At 37.5% G+C, this 19359-nt stretch overlaps 2 protein-coding genes across 2 annotated transcripts; both read right to left on the bottom strand.

Annotated features, from left to right (window-relative positions):
• Positions 1–163: 163 nt before the first annotated feature.
• ier3ip1 (immediate early response 3 interacting protein 1) lies at positions 164–1699 on the bottom strand. Its single transcript, XM_032569527.1, has 3 exons — positions 1556–1699; positions 1251–1352; positions 164–522 (listed from the first exon to the last, which is right to left on the bottom strand). Exons 1-3 carry the CDS (start codon positions 1644–1646, stop codon positions 467–469), a joined length of 249 nt encoding a protein of 82 aa, XP_032425418.1. The 5' UTR covers positions 1647–1699; the 3' UTR covers positions 164–466.
• Positions 1700–2276: 577 nt separating this feature from the next.
• On the bottom strand, positions 2277–15450 carry skor2 (SKI family transcriptional corepressor 2). Its single transcript, XM_032568968.1, has 9 exons — positions 14840–15450; positions 10856–12870; positions 10199–10262; positions 9419–9496; positions 6143–6208; positions 5913–6011; positions 5592–5659; positions 4648–4712; positions 2277–3744 (listed from the first exon to the last, which is right to left on the bottom strand). Exons 2-8 carry the CDS (start codon positions 12839–12841, stop codon positions 4656–4658), a joined length of 2418 nt encoding a protein of 805 aa, XP_032424859.1. The 5' UTR covers positions 12842–12870; positions 14840–15450; the 3' UTR covers positions 2277–3744; positions 4648–4655.
• Between the last annotated feature and the right edge of the window lie 3909 nt (positions 15451–19359).

The following is a 19359-nucleotide window of genomic DNA, read 5'->3' on the forward strand; positions in this document are numbered from 1 at the left end:
AATACTTAACTGCTGTTAAGATCGGTGTGTAAACAGCACATTTGTTTTTGCTTAGTTTAAAAAAAAACTTGGATGATTAAAACTCCTGACATTTTACACAACAGTGAAATAACTGAACGAAAGACTTGAACTGTTGATCAAAAATAAAGAACATTACTTTGAATAGATAGCAATAGTAATTTTTATTCCCTTATTGGGGGATGTTATTTAAGCACCAGTTAAAGCTTTCACAAAACATACAGCAGGTGAGGAAGCGTTCTCCAATTATTTTTGACTAGGTGATGGTTTGAATCCTCTTTTCTTTGGCAGAGATTTTTTGCAGCCCATGGCTTTTCCATGCTGCTGTTGGCGGACAACAGAAATCCTTGAAGAATGTGCAAACTGTTCAGTGTGTGAGGGTGTATTTTTGCAGCCGTTCCTTATAACCTGTGCAAACTTGTTACATTGACACATCAGTGCTTGGTTGTCAACCAAACAGCAACAACAGGACGATGCACGCTGAGTTCACAATTATCAGTGGCACTGTAAAAAAAAAAAAAAGTTAGGAGAAAATGATTAATCTCACATCACTACAGGCCATTAGCTAATATTTAATTGAAGCCGAGTATCAAACTTCAGCTCATAAAAAAGAATAAGAGTTTTTACTTTTTTTTATTTCACACAGGCATTTCAACCAGTGTTCTCTGTGGCATATTTTTGATAGTAGGGCATATAAGTCTGGTATTGGTGAAGCAATACTTCACCAATACAAAATTAAATAAAATGTCAATATTAATTGTTTTCTCAGATTAGTCATTTACATGAACATTGTAGTAGCTACAACTAATTCTGTAACCAAGAAAGCACAGCTGCCAGTTACATAGGCACAATGCTAAATCACGTGTTCAATGGACATGTAATACATAGCAAATGCATAAACAGAGAAATAATTTTGGCACATCTGGAACTCCATATACTTCAACCAAAGGTGTAACTGTTTATTGTAGTAATCCAACTTTTTTCCTAAAAAATAATTTTTTTTTGCTGCACTATTTTGTTTTATAAGTAAAACATGATTTTCTTTTCGTGTTTAAGCGTTGGTAACTGCAATTAATTAACGTTTTTTTTCAAAGACTGATAATAATAAAAAAAAAACATTATTATACATTTCTTTTTCAATAAATGACATATTTCCGAAGCTTTCCTAATTGCTGAGATGCCCTTATTTTGTATTGACCTAAAATGTTTGCTTCACGCTGCTTATGTCTCACCTCTCATGACGGTCCGAACTGAACGAATGAGATTCAGTATCTGAGCTTTGACTCCTGGCTCATCCCCAAAGCCTCCAACTCCCTGATCAACACCCCAACCGACTGCAGACACACACACAGAAGCAGAAAGAGTACAAGTCAGGAAACAGAATTCAGCAAATAAATGTATAAAGCCAGATTCCAAATGTTAGAATTCCAGCTCATTCATTTATTTACAGTTTGTGTGATGATGATGATGATGATGACCACCAGACTGCTTACCTACACTAATAAGTGTATTCGCTTTACTACAAGCAGCTACTTACTTTTGCTGAGAAATCTCTCTTCGTGTAACACGGCGATAGCATTGGTGCACAGAATAGCGGTCTGGATGAGGGTGTACAGAGTGAACGCCATGCTGGCAAAAGATGTTTTATCTCCTCCCTCATTGCTGTCGTCGTCCTCCACAACCAGAAGAATAACAGCCGTAAAAAAGCGGCGAACGTCGTGCAAATGGCGCAAGTTGTAGTTTATAGTTGTAGTTCAATGTCTCGCTGTAATGCTGTTACAAATTGATCGTGTTCAATTAACAGCCAGTTTATCTCCTTCTTTCTGCTAAAGCATCACTGATTTGAGCCAGAATTGAACAAAAAACCTTTAGATAGTTCAGACTTCAACATTACCGGGTTTTCCCCAAAACTATGCAAACTGGTTCTGGAACTAAAATGTAGGCCAACTTTAAAATTATTAATCCAACTTCAACTTTACTGAAAATGTATGGACCAAATTTAAAAGCTAAAAATAATATTGAAGTTCTCCAGTAAGATTAAGAATCGTGTCAAGAGGTGATTTTTGACAACAAAACTGTTTTGATGGATCTTTGCAGAAGACTGTTCACTGAGCTCCTAGCTAATAAGATGGACACTGTTAATTGTAATTGATTTTGTTGGTCATGGAGATTAGATGTCTTCATAAATTGCAAAAATAAGTTCTTCTTAACTTTTTTTTTATTGCAAATTTCACACTTCAACAGTTTCTTGTGTTTTTTTGTATAGATTTTTTTTATTTACACATAGTAGAGAAACTACAGGAACATTTTGAAATACATCTGCATTAACAGGTTATAATAATAACATATCAGTAGATGACAACTTCATCCATTCATTCTATAAACCAGGTGGGGGAGATGTCATTTGTACTTTTTTTTTTTACATACACTTAAACACACCATCTTAATAATCATTGTTATTGAGTCGCTTACAACTTCTTTAAAATCTATAATAATATTTTCACAACAAGGGTCTCAGGATTTTATTTTCAAATTATAAATAAATAAACACATAAAAAGACTGTAAGATTCAATACTCTCATGTGTGATGATTTATACAGTTAGGTGAAGTAATTTACAGATACACAACAAGAATGAACTGCAGTCTTCTCCTTGCTGGCCATACATTAACCAGGTGCTTGGAGAGGGCCTTACAATTACCTGATCAGCATCTATTAGCTGATGGTAACATAATACTTTCACTTAAAGTTCTTGAGGTGGTAAAAATCTGATGCCTTTCAGCTCCTATAAACTCATACAGAATAAATATGATAGTGAATGAAATACATTTTTTAGGGTAACTTTGCATGTATAAATAAATTATGTACTAACAAGTGTGATACATTGAATATTGACAAGGGCGTTACATCTGCAGTGATTCATTGTTTGTACATTACAGAAATGATGGTGACTGTACATTTTCAGCATGTAAACCCTTTTTGGGAATTCAAAATGTAAAATGTTTTGTTCTTTTGTTGGCTCTGCACCTTACTTAGACATCAGTCAGAGCTTGTATCACATGTGTTTGCTGATAATTGGTAACAATGATGATCTGTGTACAAAAGGACTGGTCCCAGATCAACATGCCAAGAAGAATCTCTTTGGGCCCAAATGCTGATACTTAATAAGGGGAACTTTTCTTCAGGCTCTCTGGTTGGTGATGCCAATGCTACAGCAGTCCAGTGCATTCGACCAACAGCAATGAGAGTCACAAGTGACCCCTGTCTTTCAGCATTTTCTCTCCACCTTTTTGACGTTCTTCATCCAGGTGCTTGCTTTGGTCCTGGTTGAATGAAGCTCGAAATCTTGCAATAGCAAAATGCCAAGAATGATCCCGTTGATCCAGATGTTTTCAGTTCAGTTAATTCGGGAGTGTGAGGGGGGGAAAGTTGACCAAGAGAAGATGAAACAGTTGGTAAACTTTTACCAACATGCTGGTACAAAAGCAGCATGAAGTCATCCAAATGAGTTCAGAAGAATTGAAGGAATGAGTCAAACAATTACTGTCCTTGGAAATCCCAAAAATGTGTAAATATATATAATTGCATTGGAATTCCTTAATGTTGGTGTTTTGTTCATTTACAGTATACCTCCTTTTATGTCAGTACAGTATGTGCCTTTTATGAAAAAAATATGCGACTTTCACAAGTCCAAGCAGCTTCGTCCAGTTGATCGTAATGATTCACCCTGTGAATGAAGCAATTTATAATTTAATTAATTATCAAATTCAATATAGATTTATACATTAGTTCTATATTTTCAAATGTTGATGTGGAAAAACCAAAGGCTAATTTGTTGGGTGTTAGTAATTTATCACCATTTTGAAGCTAAATGTAAAACCTTATAGTATATTGCATTGATATTTATAACCATTTAACTTTTCAAACTTAGATGTGTTGGGATTTTGTGTGATAGATTAACACAAAGTAGCTAATGATTGTGAAGTGGAAGAAAAAGCATCAGAAATATTTCAGAAATATTTGATTATGTTGCATGTGCATAGTTTATGAGATGTTTCCATGGCTTACATGGATGAAGGTAAACACAGGGCAAGACTTAAAAAAAATAAACAGTTTGCTGCAAAATACTATCAAGTCATACATACAATCAACGCTACAATGTAATGGTTCAGATGAAATCACATTTATGAATTAGAATGGCCAAGTCAGAATTTAAACCTAATTCAAACAGAAAATCCATATGGGAATTTTAGTGTATTGTTGTTCAAACTTGGTAGGGATATTAACACAAAAGACTAAGAAATATAACTGCAGCAAAAGGCTACAAAATATTGGAATCAGAAGTGCTAAACTATAACAGAAGCCACATTTTCACAAGATTTTATAAAGAATTTTTCAAAACTGCTTGTCATTTTCCTTTGACTTCACAATTCTGCAATATTCCTTGCCTGTCCATCACAAACACTTTCAGTAAAATACACTGGGATTGTTGTTATGTGAAAAAGTTAATTCGGCTTACACACTTTTTCAAATAAATAATTGGTAATGTTTGACTGAGTTTAACAAAAATTGGAGGTTAGTCTATGCTCACCATTTTATGGAATTCATCAAGTTAATTCAATAAAGTTACCTTTTCAGCTACTTGCCAAGATGAGGGCTGATCTTTTCTTTTCTGATGATGTTGGTGTAGGGAATCTAAACGACAAATAAAGAATCAATTAATAAAATGCATTTACTTTAAACCCGGCACAATGTCTAAATTTATGCTTTATCTCATTCTGACATTAATATAGTTTCACTGACAAAAAATTTTAATTGGCAATTAAGGCCAAAACAAGAAAGGGTTTTGAATTTCAACATACACTACAGAGATTATACATTTCTGAAGTTCATTTAAATGTCTGTGTGAAATTAATGTGTCATTACTCTCAGACTGATCCATCTGCTGCTTCTAGAGACATTTGTCAGTTACTGTGCAGACGTGCACTTTAGCGCACACAAGCACTCGCAAATGAGCAAAAAATCTGTTGTCTGTGTTTGTGTTTTCTGCTTTTATAGTCACACAGATGTAGTTTGCTCATGTGTGTGTGTGTGCACATGTTTGAGGGCTTTGGTGTGCATGCACAGTTCGCCGTCACAGGCGTATGAGCGAACACAGTTGAGTCGTGTGTCAGAAAACAAAGACAAACAGCATCTGTCAGCCGATCTGCCAGCTGCTCCTGTGATTGATGTCAACGGAAACAATCAGACGACTGCAGAGGAACTTCTCACCCATGAAAGACGAACTGCATGATTGGTTTTGTCTTTTGCTGGACAAATAAACAACAAAACTAGTGTTGATTTGAATCCTGATTTATTATAGTTTGATTTCTGATTCGGTTTCACCGTGACTTTAGATTTCCCTTCTGTACTGGAGTGTATTGAAACTTTCCTGGAAATTCATCTTAATATTTTTAAAAGTATTCAGTGTGTTTTTAACTCAATGATTTATTAGTCATTCAAAGTCTATTCCTTATTAGTGTTCAGTATCTAATGCATCAGCATGTAATGTACTGAGCAGTTACGGATTCTCACCATCTGTAACTGTTGGACCATTTCTTCTCTGTAGGCGAGCTCTCGTTTCATCTGATCTTGAAAATTATCTGAAAAAAGTTGGTGTAAAACATTTATCATTTTGCAGAAAATTACTTTATTGCAACAAATGAAATTAGGTTGTATCAGATGATATATATATATATATATGGAATTTTAAAAGGTACAACAAAATGATAGCATGAATAAGAAAAAAGTAGAAGAGATATTTAGGGAGCTAAAATAGACAAATGATAAAAATAGTCTTGGAATGAAAACTAGATAAACATTTAGATTAATATAATAATTTTAAAAAAGACTTACGGAAGACAGGAAATGGGGAAGTTCCTTTTAGGGCATGAAACTCCTGCTCCAGTCTCCTCCTGAAGTCGATCTGCTCCAGGAGAACTTTCTGAAGTTCTTCTACATAAAGACAACAAACGTGGGAAGACATGAAACTTTTCTTAAGGTAACTGGGAGAAATGATAGGAATGCCTACATAATTAGTTTGCTAAAATGTTGTCCAACATATTTATAAATCAAAGAACATCTACCTTTCTCCATATTTTCAACATCCTTCTTCAGTGTGACAGGAGAGGTTGCGCCTCTGCTCTGATCCCCTAAAAATAAAAAAAGATTGATTCAACAAACAGGTTACATAACTCCAAGTTTTCACTAATTAAAAACTTGTGGAAATGTTTCTCACAATTATTGGACATTTTTATTGGTTTATTGACATGTATAGGTGATATTGAGATAATGGACCACAGTCCAAATGCACAGACCATTTTTAGACTAGATGAATCACTACAGAGAGAATGAAGAAGATGGTCCAAGGAAGAGAAACCAGTTAAGTCTGATGTTAAATTTTACTTGAAGATGCAGCAACATAACAGCTTTTGAAGGACATGAAGAAAGTTCTATTTTTTTAACAATATAATAATATTTGTGAAGACTCCAAAATGTTTCAATCTTATGTAAGGTCTTTTGTAATTTTGACTTTCTTGCCATTTTTTCACCCGTTTTCTAAAGTGCTGTAATTCATCTTCTGGCCTCTGGGTGCCAGTGTACGTTTAAAATAATAATAATATAAAAAGGACCAAGAAAAGATCATACATATGGACATGTGCAAAAGTGACAGTAACCAGGGAAAAGATGTATAAACACTCTTAAACTAAATTCTTATTTTAGGCACTAGCATAAAAAAATAGATATATAAAAAAATTACATTTTGGGAAAATGTATTTATTTTTTTTAACTAAATCACAAATGGCAAACGTCTTGTTACTCCTGCTGCCAAGATGTGACATAACATTACACAAGATTGGCGCATACAAAGAGAGCGGGATCTTTTACATTTACAATCTGTAAAAACTCTTCAGAGTCCTGTGTCAAAGAGACAATATGACATCATGAACTGTAAGAGGGTTCTCAGAGCCATTGGCAGAGAAAAATGCCCTGACATGACAGTTTTTCTACCATACTTAACAGTTAGAAAGAAGACTTGGCCACCCACTGGTTTTTATTCTTTGCTGTAGCACATTTTGGGTATTTTTTAAACCTCTCTTTCCATCCTGCTCAGTGTGCATATTGTTGATTAAGAAAGAAGCCTCCCTCTTCATAACCCTGGGGAAACCAAAATTCAGTAAAAGAAAATCATTCAAAAAGCTTTGCTTCCATTTATGTAAGGGCTTATTGCCAATGCTTGTGTTTCTGGTGATATTTAATTTAGATTTTTTCCCCCCCACCGCTTAATAAATGTACTTCAATTAAAGATTACATTTTTTTCAGCCGGTGATCATGTTATTCCAATTATTTGTGAGCTCTATATGATGGGTGCCAAAAAACTAATTTGTCCATCTTTTTGTCTTCTTGGAGTAAACTGAATTTTAGAGATGGGAAAAGAGTGTGGAAGTTGTGCTAAAAACAGCAGCAAAAGTGCTGACAACTGTTGCAGTATCATATCAGGATAGCCAAAAAATAATTCTATCCCAAGAGTCTGCAACACGGCTTTCTCGGCCCTCTACATTGATGCATTCTAAATTTAGCCAAATTTGACAGAGCTGAGAAATTTTGTTACATGTAGTCAATAACAAATACATTATGGCATTATTAGCATAGGATGTTAGGTACCCTACACTAACAAATCAGTTTTAATTATTTTGCTAAGCTGTTTAATATTTTGTCCTTGGGTTGGATTCAATGTGCCTCTTAAATATTTACAGAAATATGGGCAGTCCTTTTCTGTAGTAAACATTTATTTCTCTAAAAATCTAAAAGTCTAAAAAGTACAGTTCCTAAAATGCACCATAAAAGAATCACTTTTTATACAGCTGCAGTATTTTTGTTAAAGGGTCATGCAGGTCATGCAGAAAAATGAGTTTTCGAATAGAATAGTGCTGCTGACCCCTTCTCTAGACAAAGAATATTGAACATTTTAAACTGAATGTTCACCAGAATGAAATAATTTTATTATTTTTGAACAGCAACATTTAGTTTCTAGGTACTAAAAAATGAACCTACTCTTTAGAACTTTTTGTGACTCTGTACTAAACAACTCCATCACATGCTGTTTGAATTTGTCTGCATTGTCATGCATGCATGCATATGTGACAATGAGGCATTTTCTGGCTTAAATGAAGCAATCCAGTCCCCTCAACATGTATATTCTCTTCCAGTTATTTCGAGTCCTGGCTCCTTCAGCCTCCCCATGCTTCCTCCTCTTTCTCCCATTTAGAGCTCTCCTCCACTCCTCTTCTCTTCTCTCCTCTCCTCGCCCCTCTCTGTCTCATTTGACAAGCAAATTTGCAGACAGTGCCCGAGGATAACAACCTCGTTTGACAGTCAATTAACCGTGAATAGTCAAAGCCAAGGCGGTTTGCATTACATAAATGGAAAATTAGATTATTTTTTCTCCCTAGAAACAGAGGGAGAGTGTAAAGACAGTGGAGGGGGGAGGGTGGTGGTGGGACTCGGAGGAATCAGGCCTTCTAATCACGTAGAGCTTCCCACCGCCCAGGGAGACATTTGGCAATCAGGGGAAAGGTGGTCTCATTTAATTTGTTTCGTGTAATTTTTTGAAATACATTATACATTATGCGCGGGGATCATTACGATGTCTGCATGTGCAGGGGGGGTGGGAGTAGATATAAATGTTGGCACAGATGTCATAAAGCACTTTTAATGTCTTCCTGACAGATATAAAAAGGCAATAAGCTGTGATCTTTTTCAAACGGGAAGGGCTGTTTTGCGCTGAGAAAGGGGAAAAAAGGCAATTATGCTGGCGAAGATATGGGCCTTGGATGGAGATTGCCGGCGCGCTGCTTATCTCTGAGCTGATGTTTTCTTGTTGAACTGTAACAGCCCCCCTAAGAGTAACATTGCAGGCGACAGAGAGCTGCCGCGGCAGAGCGGCGACAGGAGCAGCTCTCTGCTGTTTTCTCATTTCTGTGTGTATTTATATAAATCCCTTAACTCCACATCTGAATACAGAGGAGCTTTCCCCTCACTGCGTTAAGCATCCTGAGTGCCATTCGTAACAAAATAGGAAAAAAAGTGTAATGTTTGAACATCATGTCCTAGTTTTACCATGTGAGAAATTTAATCAGCATTACCAGTTTTATGCAAACCTTTATTTCCTCATTAAATACCTTGTCATTGTTTCCTCGTGGGTTGGGTGATGATTTAGGGTGCAATATAGGGAACCAAATATGAATTAAACTAAAACACAGAAATTAAATTTACAGCCAATTTTCCCTTTTAAAATGCTATTCATTTGTTTTCGATCTGACAGCAGCTGCTCTTTATCACTTTAGCTTGTTTGATCATACCTGTGCACTCTCTCCAGTAGTCAGGCGCTGAGGTTTCACTCTCAGGCACAAAGAAACTTCTCTGCTCTTTGTTTTCATCTGGGAGAAAATGAGAGAGAAAGACAGAAAATGGGAGATTCAGTAAGGCCCATTGGTTGAGCTGGTTATCCGGACACATGGAGATAACTAAGTGCGCCCACAGAGTGGGGTTTTCAGTGTTGAGAAAACGCACAGAGGATATTTTCCTCAGGAAAAAGGGTCATTCTGTGAGATGAGTTTAACAAATGAAACCTCATAAGGATGGTAACAACTGAGTCAGACAAGAAATTAAACAAAAGGGAATTAGTACAATTGATTCCAGCATCTGATCAGAATTGATTAGATGAAAACAGTGCAGAATTTTTTTTTCTGATGAAGGTGGCAAACATTTGAAGCTGTGGGAGCCTATGACTTCAGCACAGCAGAAGTCAATTCTGGAATGAGGAGGAGATGTATATTCTTGTACAAAAATATTTTATAGTTATATAATTTCATTTCTAAATTATTTTCATATATCACTTTATTAATCTATTAATTATATATAAGTACAGTCAGTAAGTCAGCTAATTGAAAAGTCATAGTAATTTCTGAAACTTTTGTCTAAGTTTTTTGTCACTACTGAAATTGGGAACTTGACATTTCGCAATTTTTCCTGAAGAAAAGCCGATAACTAACCCATATAAAACACATCAACAACTAATAAGTTTCTTCTAGAATTGTAAAAAACAACCTTTAAAAAATACTCAACATGCTTGCACTCACCCGAATTGCTTGAATTGTCTTTGGTTGCATATGCAGGTAGTCCTTCATCTCGATTTTTCTGAGCCTGGAAAAAAAAGATAAGAATTTCATTTACATGAACTATGTAAAAACTTTGATAAAAAAACCCCCATATTATTATTATTATTATTATTATTATTATTATTATTATTTATAAATGCAATTTTCTTGGCCTACTGCAGTTATAAAGGTTTCTTCTGTTTTGTAGGCAGTTTTCTTTAAAATAAATGTTGGCATTAATTTAACTGATGCTGATTTTACTTTTTTTTCTTAAGAAATGTTTGTGCTATGCAATATTTACAGTAAATATGTTAGCTGGTTCAAAATTAATATTAGCCAGTCTTGACAACTCCCCCTCTATCTCTCCTTCATCCTGTCAGGGCCTTCGTTAATGTGGGAGTCAGAAGGTTAAAGATTAGAGCTGCCCTAACAGGTTGGGGTGACGGGGGCAGAACAAACACACTGCGTCCATTAAACAATCTACGTCTAGGCCTATTAGCTGAGATCAGAGTGGGGTGACTGTTTCAATTTCTACAGGGAGAAACCAGGCTATCAATCTGCTTATGCAGATCACAGCACTGCCTGACTGCGGCACCATTTAAATAATAATTAGCTAAAGTGGCCTGTGGGGATATTTACGTTTTTGTAAGCTGTGTCCTCTCGGTGGGGTGGGGTGGAGCTGGAGAGAGGCAAGCTGGCGTGTGGAGAGGCAGGTAGGCTGGGGGACTCCTGTACAATGGGATTCGAGGAGGATCCCGGGGAGGTGCTGGGAAAAATTGCGCCACTCCCCCTGTCCTTCCCTCGTTCCTCTCCAGCACTGTCACTCAGAACAGGGAGATACAGGTTGGTCTGAGTCTGTGGCGGCCTATTTGTGAAGTTCCCCTCCTCCTCCTCATCCTCTTGCTTTGAAGATTCCACATCCACTTCACCCTCTTCCTCGCTCTCTGCTCCCTCTGCTTCCCCATCACCTCCGCTTTCACTGCCATAGCTGCAGCTGCTGGTGGGCGACAGCCGCTGGTGTCGGTCTGATCCGGGAACCACGACTGCAAAGTCCTCATCTGTTGCTCCGTTGACTCCTCCGCTGTTGCCGTGGAGCTTGGCGATGCTCTCTGCATCCTTGACAACTGGGCGAAAGGCAGAGCCATAGCTGGGCTTCCTCGTTTGGAGAGCTGGGTTTTCTAGAAGTTTCAGCCATCCCTCTGACGTCACAGGGCGAAGGTCTGGGGTTGCTGTCGTGCACTCAGTGTCAAACAACCCGGATCTTGGTGTGGTGGTCCCATTGCTGGGGGCCATAGCAGCACTGACAGCATTCCCATTGCTGCTTACAGTTCCAGCATCACTAGGATCTGACAGATCCAAAAAGGCCTGCCTGAGAGATGGGTTTTCAGTTAGAGTGGAAAGGGTGCTGGGCTGAGGCTGAAGGTAGGTAGGGACTGGAATCCCCCCAGCTGCTCTCGGGGGCCAAAACATACAGAAAGGAGGATAGAAAGCGTCTTTGCGGCCAGGCCATAAAAGACCCGAAAGCCCTGGCCCTTTCTGAATAGTTGAAACATCACTGTCCTCCTTTTTCTGCTGGCAGAGGCCAAACGCAGGGAAGGGGTAAGGGGACGGGAAGAGTGACGTAGGGGGGAACTTCTGCAGCATGCTGAAGCCTTTGCTTGGGACAGGGATGACAGGGTAGTTGCGTGGTGTTTTACGAGGAGAGAGGCTGCCTCCGTCCAGATCATCCTCATCCTCAAAGCGGGCTCTTTTCTGTGCACCCAGGTCAGGTCCTATCATATGAGGTACCACTGTACCTGAGAGACTCTTCATGGGACCCATGGAAGCGCACTGGACAGATGACGGCAGTGCTCTCTTCCGGCTACCTCCATTGAACATGGCTTTGACATCTTCCCATGCGTAAACCAACTCATCCGGTGGAATTTTGTCTGTCAGTCTGAGGTGCCTTCGCCAGGAGTTGAAGTTGGCAGCATCAGGTTGGGTGTACTTGGCGTCTGGTGTGCGGTGAGAATGGAAAATGAACTTGTTTGGAGAAAAGTACATGTTGCAAAAGGAGCACTTGATGCATTTGGCCCTGGAGCTGTTGTACCGCGCTGGTATGAAGTTACCCCGGCAACCCCAGGCGCACTCGTGTGTCACGTCGAAGGCAAAATTGTCGGGCAGTTTAGGGGGTGAGTTTTCTCCCAGGAAGGACTTGCACAGGCGCTCGGCTTCACGCTTGGTGATCATGCCGCACCGGCGTGACGAGATGGGCATGGCACCGGCCCTACGGAGGATCTCCAGCTGAACTGGAGTGCACTGGACACAGGTGATCCCTAGGGCCACTCGGCGGTTATGAATCTCGTTATAACTGTAGTTCTTCAAAAGAGTGTTTGAAATCTGTGCCAGACAAAGTCTCTCATTGTTGTCAATGACGAGTGACACAATAGGAACGCCGTACAAGATGACCTGACCCACCTGGTTGGGTTTGAGGGGAGAGGAGGATGAAGGGGAAGGGGAGGATAATGAAGAGGATGAGGAGTGCAGATGGGCAGGCCTGGGTGGAGTGAGAGGCTCCTGTTGATAAGAGCCTGTTGAGTTTGTCATTATTATTTCATTGGGGCTTGAAAGATGAGCCTTGTCCATGCTTGGAATAAATTTTTTTGCTGCTGAACCTGTTGGAAAAGGGAAATAAAGAAACGTGATTGTCACATTATTATATATATTTAAATATATATAAATAATCTTGTTAAACTTATGTGCACACTGCGTAACTGTTGCCACAGATACACTGATTTTGATGAGTTTATTAGCATGAAAACAAAAGGTAAGGAGATGAAAATGTAGACACAATGTATAACATTGTCATTTAAATGTTTCTGATTTCTCATGTCAAATAAAATATATATTTTTAATATGTGTTTTAGAAAACCTTGGAATATGTAAAACAAAAAAAATCCCAGTTAATTTCTCTTAATTTTCCTTTGAACTGGAACATATGATTCCAAAAATTGTCACAACAAAGTTGTTTTAAAAAGTGCAAAAAGTTTATTTACAAAACCTTCATCTTCAGGATTTAAATTAATGACTTTATCCAAAAATATTTTTTTACAACTTTATGAAGTTTTACTCATGTGTGTTTTAGCTGTCGATTGAGAAGAAAATGAAAGAAGACAAGAAAAACACATATTCCTAAAAATTATTTGGAAAATTATTACATCTAACAACCTAATTAAATAAATGTAAAACGTTTTTAAAATAAATTCTCTATGTAAAATATACTGTTATGTAAAATATAGTGAATAAGAAAACTTTATAGTTCAATTTGTTCTTTCTTCCACTCAGTAATTTTTATGACAGAAAAATATATAGAAACTAAAATATTCCTAAAGTGCTTCAAGAACACCTCAAAATGATGCAATTTTAAGCAGCTTGCAACCGATGGTTTTGCAGAAATTAAACAGCAACTGATTACGTTTGAAGTCAGTTTTATTTTTCCCTAATGCTCACTGCATCATGATATCTGGTCCTCTGGTTCATGCTTCCGTTTTTGTTGCTGGTTAAAAAAAAAAAACTTTTTAAAAATATGCATGATAATGACAGTAATAAAAGTAAAAGCTCACCATGCCGAAACAGTCAGAAAAATGTCTGCGTTAAAAAGGACACATGAAGTACTTCAGTCCATCACCTGTGAACGTCTCTAATGAGGGACTACTCAAATAAGACTCACTTTATCTGCCAATAATCACCATGCGATGATAAACTTGTCTCTGTTATTTTATCCTTATTTTTAATTACTTATTATTTAGGCTACGTGCTGTTCAGTGTTATTTGTTTAATGCCTTGTCTGAAGGGTAGCTACAATGTGCCAAAAGCAGTTTTCAGTTTTAGCTCAGTCTGAATTTAAATCATATCTCAATTTTCAGGCGCTGGTTGACAAAACAAATTTTATCATCATTTAGTTGTTTGAATTTAAAACAGATAGCACCTTAAAAAGATTTTTGCTTGCAGTGACTTTATGAGGCCCGACAACTATTGGTTTTATAGAAAGAAAAAAAAAACAAATAACAAAAGTCCTAAGCTGCAGAGGGCTGGTAACTAGCAAGAAATATATATCTAATATCTTAAAATTTAAAGCGATAGCACAGCCCCTTGTTTATGTGCATTAAATTTAAAACCTGGAACATTAATTCGTTAAACTTAATGACCATTGGCCTCCAGCGAGAAAAAAAAAAAAAAAAAAACTATTACCAAGGAAGTTTTGGACACGAGAACATAAAACTTTTTTTAGTTATTATTATTTTTACAAGAGTATTTCATTATTTTCATTATTATTTATTATATTGTAATTATTTTCTAACAATACGTCGGACTACAAATACAAACTAATGATTATGAAGAACAGTTAGTTGAACCATATCCTGGGTGGAAGACTAATCTCTGTAAACTGCTGATTTATAATTAACAAATAATAACAATAATAATAATAATAATAATAATAATAATAATAATAATAATAATAATAATAATAATAATAATAATAATTTTACAAAGTGGTTTAGAAAAGTGATACAAGAACTATATCTTCGGGGATAATTTACCGTTCAGCTTCAGAGCAGGAATAAACAAATTAACAATTCTTACCTCTGACTTTTTCGGGGTTTCCCAGTCGCGTCAAGAATAAGTTACCCCGTCACAAATTGGATCGATTTATCCCACGCAGCAGGAACATTTTCATTTTTTCTCACTCAGGTAATTCCCGGAAGTTCGCGCTGAAAGTACCGGAGTTTTTTCTTTAACTGTGGCGTGAACCCGCTCGTGAGATGTGAGTAAACTGCGACGCTCGCGCAGGCTTTATCCCTCTTTTCAGCGCTGCCACGCGCTGTCCTAATCTCGCGCTCCTCCTCTCCCTCTCCCTGTGAGTGCCTTCCTCTCTCTCTCTCTCTCTCTCTCTCTCTCTCTTTCCCTTCATCTCTCTACCTGCCTTGAGCTTGATTGGCGTGCAGCCTTAGCTCAGCCCACCGTCCAGGACAGCTTTAGTCACTTTCCTTACCCTCCGCTTCACACGCTTTGCTGCTCTGTCCCACTAAACTGCTTAAATAAAGTCTTTCCAACAACCAATAAAATGTTACAAACGCAAATCTCATCCCAAGAAAAAAACTCTTTAGGTCAACAAAACTTAGAGTTAATCACGAGTTCATTAATTTACTTGAGTTTCTTTGTGAAGAATCAATATTCCAATTTTACTCTACATTAAGCATACATTTCCTGATCAAATTTTATGTCAGTGTCGACTGTAAGTTGGAATATATTTTTATGTAAAGACAATGACTTCTAGTCTATGTGTGTATTTAAACATGCACAGATGATTGTGCACCTTTTTTTACCACTCGTTTCCTTCCACTCAACTTCCCATTAATAGGAGTGGATACAGCTCTCTATAAGCAGTCATCTTTAGCATTTTTTGTGACTTTTCCTCCTTGTGAAGGGAATCAATCTATTGGATAGCTGACAAGTCAGTAGTCTTCCTGGTTCCACATGGCATAGTGTTACATTTCTGTATTAGAAATGCGTTAAATTGTCAAATTGTTTTCAATTATTTTATTTTTTTAGCACAACAACAGCACAACTGGCCCGCAAAATATAGATTTGTACCGCAGGAAATAGCACAATAGAGGAATGTGTGTGTTATGTTAATTTCCACCCTCCACTTAGGTAGAACAGAATTTCCAAGAACTAAAAAAAAGTCGTTTTCTACTTTGAACATACACATTTCATCCTCAAAGTTAGGAGTACTGAGTTATGGCACCTAATGGTAGTTGGAAGGCGCCCCAATCAAATTCTGCTCAAGGCCCTATGCAGTCTTGATTCGCCTCTGTCTGAGTTACAAATTAATTACCAGTAAACTGATGTCAAAACAGACTGCTGGCACCAGACAGCCAGAAGCAGAGAGTGGCAAAAGGAGATGTGGCTTTTAAACACAGACAGAGTGTGGACTAAAACAATATACCAACCACAGAAGCAGGAGCAGAAGAGAGGGGGAAATAAAAGCTGAGGCAGCAGACAGACAGGTATAGGCTACACAGTCTGGGAGATCAGAATAATGTCTGTCAGAGCAGCTGATACCCACATTCAACGCTGAGAAGGCTTTAGGAAACTTGACTCTCCCTGCATGTGCAGGTTGGTCCCAAGGGATGCGCGGCAGCAGGAAGCACGCTGTAGCCTATGGGCTATCATCTGTTGTAATTGAAGGTAAGAGGAGCTCAGAAGGAGCGCACCGTGCTATAAAAGGCACCTAAACAAGCTCCTCAAAACATTTTTTTTTTTTTTTTAATGAGGGTTTTCAGGGGACCAACAAGTTTTAGAGCTATACCAAACTCTAAAATGAACACGACTCTACTCCTAACTTACTCCCTTCAATATAAATGGTGCATCTAGAGGTACGTGTTTGAAAGATGAATAAACCTTAAGGCTTCATACAACATGGGTTGTCTTGATAAATCAATAAGATCCTTAAAAAAATGTCATCATTCATCACATATGCAGAAAAACTCTTAAGTCTCATCTTGCGAAACTTTCAAACATTTTATGTCTGATTAAATAAATACCTTTTCATGAAAGTATTTTTACTAGCATTTTCCCAGTTTTGCAGCAAAAATTAAATTTCTTAGACGTTCAACATTTGTAACATTTTAAACATATATATATATACGTATACATATATATATATATATATATATATATATATATATATATATATATATATAGTCTTTGTTTTTTGCGTATTGTTATTATCATTATTCGCGGACTTTAAATTATAAATCAATGCATTAGCAGTCAGGGTACCTATTTTTGAAACTATCTGTAACTGATATATTTTAACATTAGAGCATCTTGATTAAGATAGCAGAGTCGCTTTTAGTCTCCGCTTTAAATCTGTGCGCGCATGCCCCTGATGCATGAGCGACGCACCGAGAGAAGCACGAGACCCCATCTGCTTCTTTTCAACCAATTTAGGTTGTCACCGCGCGCGCTTTTGTCTCGCGGACAAACCCCACGGGAGGACACCAAGATGGGAGGGGCGTGCGCGCACAATGAACATAAAATAAGCAAAAGGATCGTTTTATGTACATCTTCGGAAAAGTGAAAAAGTACAAAAAGAAAGCTAGATTTTTTTTAATTTGATTTGATAAATGGAAAAATACGTGAACTTATATATTAGGGAAAAATACAATTGGAGAGACTTTTGGAAAGAGCATAATGAAACAACTTTTTTTGTCCCGGGATAAGTATGTCTGACATGTTATCAAACGTACTGCATGACTAAACCACGCAAAGCAGGAAAAAGCCTTATTGGAACACAATAGCGCTAATAGCCCCGTTGGAATACATTTAACTTTTTTTTCCCGAATGCATTAGCCGCTTGCCCTACTGAGGAATTAATCATGCGTTTAAAAAAAGAATTGCGTGTGTGACCTCTGCGGGTCAGAACGGGAGAGTGGTAAGAGAAAGAGAAAGAGAAAGAGAAAGAGAAAGAGAAAGAGAGAGAGCCAAAAAAAAAAACATAATAAATTAAGAGCTACAAGACTAAGTGAGCTTGAGACATTTAACATCAAATCTGTCAATAAATGACGTATGCCCCGGGCCAGTGATTTCCATATTAAAACGCTTCACCTCCTTTTGTCAAAACGCTCTGGGTCGAGTCTGCATTACAGCACAGCACTGATTTCATTTTTAATATGAAATGTCTCCTGACACAATTGCTTTTAATTCTTAAAAAAAAATAACACAAATACAAATCATAGTCCAGACTGTTCGGTTCAGTTCTTCACTATGAAATACATCGGAATTTATTAGCCAAACTGCTTCCATTTGGTTCTGTAACAACACAGTGGCTCTTATATTAATTTGTGGATTTAAAGGCATATGTAGGCTACAGTATGGTACAATCGCCCCGCATTTCGCCGTTTTAATCCTTACTTAATGCTTCACGTCCTTTCACTGTTCATCTGCAGCAACGATTTAACTCGCATCTTATGCAAATTAGAAAAAAAAAAAATACTCTAATTGATATTTTGTTTTATATACGCAGTATTTTAAGGGGTTTCCTCTCCTGGGTTTTTGGATTTCAGCGGGTGCGCGGGCGCGTCTGTGCACTCATCCCCCCCGTGCCAACACATGCAGGTGCGGGTCATTACTCTCCCCTGCTTCATGGAAGCATCACTACATTATCACAATAAAAGAATGCAGACACATTATTGGTCTATTTACAGTATTAGTCTTGCCATGTCACAGCCTATTAAGCTGCATTATTAGCCACTGTGTACCAGCAATGGCCCGTCCTGGAAAAACAGGCCGTCTACAGCAGGCTACACTCTGTATTTTCAGGTTGAAATCAATTTCTTTCATTTCAGATTTTTTGGGGGGGGCACTAGAGAGTCCGTATATTAAAACAAATGTTTACAAAGTCAAGTTTTCTGATTAAATTTTTATTTTTTCTTAATTCTTCTTAGCCCCCTGAGCCATACATGCATGGCCTCAGTTTGTTAAAGGCGTTTTTGCCCCGAGGCGCTTGTACCAATTAGCTCAGCAGGCCGTCCAGAAGAGGTTCTCATAATTCACGGAGGATCTGGAACATCACCCACTGAAGTACTTAGAAATACGCAAAATACAGCTGATGCGATTGAAGTAGTTCTTCAAAAATTAGAAATCAATGCCTTGAAAAGGGAATTATGCGCAATATTGAGCAGCGCCTTGTTTTAATTTATCTTGAATATTACATAATCACTCAGACATACATTCGCTACCCAAAAAAGATGTATTTCTAGCATGTATTGCTGCAAATTCAACAGTCATTGATTATACCAAAAATCCAAGATCAGCGTCTCAGTCAGAAAGAATTTGAAAAAAAAAAGACCTGTAAAATGTTATGTTGTTTACCACCTACACAATTATTTGAAATACTTATTCCTAGTTGTCCAGTGATGTGGGGATGACCACAGTAAGCCATTATAAAAGCTGGCTTGAAAAATGCTGTATCCACGAGCATATTAATGGAAAGTTGAGTGGAAGGTAAAAGTGAACAGTGAATAGGCGGGGGTTCACTGTATGTCCAGAAATAAGATATAATCAATGGCATGTGCATCAGTGAAATGGATCTGGCG

This window comes from Xiphophorus hellerii, chromosome 8 (genome assembly GCF_003331165.1).
Source record: "Xiphophorus hellerii strain 12219 chromosome 8, Xiphophorus_hellerii-4.1, whole genome shotgun sequence".
NCBI classification, from domain to species: Eukaryota; Metazoa; Chordata; class Actinopteri; order Cyprinodontiformes; family Poeciliidae; genus Xiphophorus; species Xiphophorus hellerii.

Coding starts and splice junctions, on each gene's coding strand:
- ier3ip1 (XM_032569527.1), bottom strand. CDS start 1,646: ATGGCGTTCACTCTGTACACCCTCATCCAGACCGCTATTCTGTGCACC. Junction 1,353..1,555: donor AGAGAGATTTCTCAGCAAAA/GTAAGTAGCTGC, acceptor GTGTGTCTGCAG/TCGGTTGGGGTGTTGATCAG. Junction 523..1,250: donor AGTTCGGACCGTCATGAGAG/GTGAGACATAAG, acceptor TTTTTTTTACAG/TGCCACTGATAATTGTGAAC.
- skor2 (XM_032568968.1), bottom strand. CDS start 12,841: ATGGACAAGGCTCATCTTTCAAGCCCCAATGAAATAATAATGACAAAC. Junction 6,209..9,418: donor CTACTGGAGAGAGTGCACAG/GTATGATCAAAC, acceptor TTTTATTTTTAG/GGGATCAGAGCAGAGGCGCA. Junction 6,012..6,142: donor TGTTGAAAATATGGAGAAAG/GTAGATGTTCTT, acceptor GTCTTTATGTAG/AAGAACTTCAGAAAGTTCTC.